Below are 5,000 nucleotides of genomic sequence, written 5' to 3'. Positions count from 1 at the left end.
AGTTCTCCAAGGGGTTACTGTCTATTCAACAAGGAAATGTTAATATTCTGGTTATCAGTCATGGCGGAAGGTTTGCATAACTTCAGATCCTAGTGGCGTGCTTACTTCTCGCTATTCGAAAAACTCTGGGAGATGTCGTTTAGAATATCAGATAATACAAATTTAAGTCCAGTAATAAAAGTCTTTACATATCCTTTCAGTTTGAAAAAAAATAGAGAAGTAAAGTAATGGTGATATAAATGAACGGACGGTGTGTGTATTTATATGCACATATACATAAACAAAAACAATTCCACGCCCTCAATCACACACATACATATACACAATCCCACAATCACACACACACGTACAATCCCACAAACAATCACACAGCCCTCACGTCCCCTCCCCTTTGCCCCTCCCCCCCTGTGCTATTTCTCCCCCTGCCCGAAGAGAACCCAGCTCCTCTGGAATTCCCGAAGGCGAACCAGTTCTGCGGTTCACGTACACTCCCTTCCTCTGGGGTTCTTGTCTTGTCCGTGGTTCCCGCTAAGACTAAGCTCTTGAGAACCCCGTTGAGAGGAATACTAAACATCGACATAAACACCCTAGGAAGAAGGAAATTAATGACCTCCTTGTCTCTTTCTCAAGACGTGAGGAAGGAGTGGCCAACAGGAAGTCCTTATTGAAATGTGCTAACTTCAGGAGCACAAAGAGTTTACTGTTGTTTTCTCTGTCGTCTGCTTTATCGTGCCTTTACACCTTTTCCCATAAGTCACTCAGTTCATCATTATCATTATTATCATTATCATCATTATAATCACTTTTATCATTATTATCTTTTCTTGTGGCGTTTTGTCACCATTATCATCAACACTAGATAAGGGTTATTATCATTATTATCATGAATATCGTTAAATATTGTTAACACGCTTATATCTTTATAATTAGTGCCATTTTCCTTACTTGGTACTGATGGAATCACTGTCATTACTGTTGTTATCGATAAAATTATGATTATCATTATTAGTTATTATTATTATTATTATAATTATTATTATTATTATTATTATTATTATTATCATTATTATTATTATTATTATTATTATTATTATTATTATTATTATTATTATTATTATTATTGTTGTTGTTGTTGTTGTTGTTGTTGTTATTATTAGTAGTAGTAGTAGTATCATTATTACTACTATCATCATAATCATCATTATCATTATTGTCATTATCGTTATTGCTGTTATTATTGTTACTGTTATCATCATTAGGATTTTTATCACTGTTATTATTATTATTATTATTATTATTATTATTATTATTATTATTATTATTGTTGTTGTTGTTGTTGTTGTTAATATTTTTATTTTATCATTACCATCATCATTATTATTATTATCATTATTATTATTATTATTATTATTATTATCATTATTATTATTATTTATTATTATTATTATTATTATTATTATTATTATTATTATTATTATCATTATTGTTATTATTATTACTATTATTGCTATTATTATTATTATTATTATTATTATTATTATTATTTTATTATCATTATTATTATTATTATTGTTATCATTATTATTATTATATTATTATTATAATTATTTTATTATTATTATTCTTATCATTAATCATTATTATTATTATTATATTATTATTATTCTTTGTTATTATTATATTATTATTATTATTATTATTATTATTATTATTATTATTATTGTTGTTGTTGTTGTTGTTATTATTATTATCATTATTATTATTATTACTGTTATTATTATTACTATCATTATCATTATCATCATTATTATTATCATTATTCCTAAGCCTAATGTTATTGCAACTACTATTATTACTATAGCCATCACCAGTTGACATCACCAGTTGACATCACCAGTTGACATCACCAGTTGACATCACCAGTTGACATCACCAGTTGACATCACCAGTTGACATCACCAGTTGACATCACCATCATCTGAACTAATACAACATATATGAAAATGCTGCCGAGTCTGTTATCACAAAATAATAATCATTTGTGTGATTTATAGCGTTATTATTATCATTATCATTATTACTATTATTATCATTATTATTATTATTATTATTATTATTATTATTATTATTATTATTATTATTATTATTATTATTATTATTATTAATCATCATCATCATCAATATCATTATCATTATCCTTATTATTATCATTATAATACAGTTTTTGCCTACAAATGCACTTCATAGGTGCATGATATAACACGGGTGTAACTGACAATTTCGTGATTTACCTGTTAATGAAAAGTAACATGTGATGTTTATGCATAAATGCTATATATTTTGCCAGCAATACCGTGATTAACTGAACACTGATGATGATTATGATAATGCTAATGGTGGTGGTGGTGGTGTCGCCAACATAGTAATAAATACATCGATAATAATAATTTATAATAATGATAATATAATGAGAATGGTGATTATGATGATGTGGTGATGATGATAACGATTGGTTCCGATGATGTAAGTAAAAGAAAATACGTTTAAAGTTTTCTTAACGAAGGTGCAAAATAGTTGTAGTTTAATAGAAAGGAGAACGAAGAGAGAGCGAGAGAGAGAGAAAGAGAGAGAGAAAGATTAGAGAGAGAGAGAGAGAGAGACAGAGAGACAGAGAGAGAGAGAGAGAGAGAGAGAGAGAGAGAGAGAGAGAGAGAGAGAGAGAGAGAGAGAGAGAGAGGGGAGAGAGAGAGAGAGAGAGAGAGAGAGAGAGAGAGAGAGAGAGAGAGAGAGAGAGAGAGAGAGAGAGAGAGAAGAGAGAGAGAGAGAGAGAGCAGCCCAAGTTGGTATTGCCAAAAAGACCAAAGATGCCTCCCAATCAGTTATCAGTTATCACTGACAGCAGACTTTGTGAGGGAAGTTCGCGGCGAGGTGACTAATGTACCGCCCAAACCGCTAGATAGCAGCATGAGCTAAATTTAGCGCTTCGCAAACGCTGGAGGTTATCTAAATTTATTCATCTGTTCATCCGGTTTTCTTCAGGATGCTCTTTTCTCGTCTTCCATCTCTTTCTTCCCTAGACTAATGATGTGTTCCTTTTGTTTACCAAGAAGCGTCGCTTAAGTAACGAGAAACAATTTTCGCAATGCGCATATCTTTTCGCGATTTGAATCTGCCATTTTCGTTCCGCTCGCAAATATTTTATCACTGCACTATCTAACTGATTGCTTCTATGCCACTCACCTCAACCTAGCCCCTAATTATTTTCGTTCACACAAGCCTAAATTACTGCCTTAAACAGAGGTTTGCACGGAGCAGATGCGGAGGCAGTCTATAAAATCAGCGGTCACTTTTAGCCGTCTTGAACCCTAATGGCTGCCGAGTGGGTTTTCCCGAGCCCGCTGGTCTGCCGAGGAATCGTGGTTGCCAACTGTGCTTCGTCACTGAAAAAGCCTGTTACGCGGGGTACGAGTCTAAGAAATTGTGTTCAAAGATGATTAAGATATGGATCCGGATAATTCCTTTTGTTTCTGTATGGTTGGACGCAACGTCGATCAGCTTCTGTCGAAATATCAGCCAGCGGTTGAGTTGGTGTCGTCCCTGTCTGAAACCCCACAAGCTGGTTTTCGAAATATAAGAGGATGTTTTCAGAATATCAACCGGTGGCCAAGGTCAGCTCAGGATAATTTGCTATCAGGAACGGCGTTTAAGCTCCTTTTAGGTCCTGTATTCTTACAAATTGCTGAGGATGGCCAGAGACTGAAAGGGAGGCCGCATCCATAGTCACCGGCGTCACACAACACAAGGATGTAGAAGAATAGGCCTATATTTTTTTTTAGCCATTTCCCATTTCAGATGCCAAGTTGTACACTGCACATGCAAAACGAGTGAGCAGATCTGTGTGTCTTGATCCATGTGTGTTTTTAGTCCGTTCATTTCAAAATCTTTTCCTATTAACAAATCTATAACCTCACTCTCTCTCTCTCTTTCATTCTTCCTGCCTCACTCTAACTAATCCTCCCCCTCCCCACCCCCAGGATGAGGTCGTGGACGCTCCTAGTGCTGACGGCGGCGCTGACGGCGGCGTCGGGCGAGAAGCTGGGGAACATCGAGGTCATCACGAGAGGCGAGCTCGGCCAGAGCCTCGACCCTCCAGCTGGGTAAATTGAAGGAAAAGAAGGAAATGTGTCTGTAATCTTTAAAGAAAAACAAGCAGGAAATATTATTATTATTATTATTATTATAATTACTATTACTATTACTATTGTTATTATTATTATCATCATTTATTATTATTATTATCATCATTATTATTATTATTATTATTATTATTATTATTATTGTTATCATTATTATTATTATTATTATTATTGTTATTATTATTATTATTATTATTATTATTATTATTATTATTATTATTATTATTATATTTTTATCGAAGTAGTTTTCAAAAGATGTGGGTATTAAAAATGCGACAGCTTTCTTACAGTTACTCCCAAAATCAAATAGATTTTCTTTGAACGGATATTAGCAAGGATTCCAATAACAGAAAGCCCAATACTAAAAATCTCAGAACACCAGCTTATTACATAACCATCACCACCATTATATAGTTATTCAAATTATCTTTGCTTAATTATAAACACCCATCAACATCTTCATACGGTTGTTTAGCGATCTAACCAAATCTCAAGTTGCCTTTCCCTCATCATTCCATTAATTTCCTTAACCAATCTTGACCACCCATTTCCCCGCAGAGGAAGCAGCCTGCTACTCCCCCTCGCTGGCCCTGTACAAGACGATGTTCCCCCGCCTCTGAGTTACCTGCCCCCGGTCCAGGTGAGCTCATTGGAAAACTGAAACTAGAGGGATGAGTGGGAAGAGAGAGGTAATAAGAAGGGAGGGTGGGGGTGAGAGAGGGGAGGGGGAGTGAAGGAGAGAGAGAGAGGGTGGGGAGAGGGGGAGAGGGGGAAAGAGAGATAGAGAGAGAGAGTGAAAAAGAG

General features: G+C 34.5%; 1 protein-coding gene across 1 annotated transcript in view; it reads left to right on the top strand.

Annotated features, from left to right (window-relative positions):
• Window positions 1-4,034: 4,034 nt before the first annotated feature.
• The window catches only part of LOC119598677 (lipoma-preferred partner homolog), a gene marked incomplete at its 5' end in the record, with an annotated part of 7,257 nt that continues 6,291 nt past the window's right edge, over window positions 4,035-5,000 (top strand). The window contains 2 exon segments of the mRNA XM_037948402.1: window positions 4,035-4,157; window positions 4,755-4,836. Coding sequence (XP_037804330.1) covers window positions 4,035-4,157; window positions 4,755-4,836 — 205 coding nt within the window.

The sequence above is a fragment of the Penaeus monodon genome, chromosome 41 (genome assembly GCF_015228065.2).
Source record: "Penaeus monodon isolate SGIC_2016 chromosome 41, NSTDA_Pmon_1, whole genome shotgun sequence".
Taxonomy (NCBI): Eukaryota; Metazoa; Arthropoda; class Malacostraca; order Decapoda; family Penaeidae; genus Penaeus; species Penaeus monodon.
Note: the sequence above shows the minus strand (reverse complement) of the source record. Positions and strands in the feature narration are given on the sequence as shown.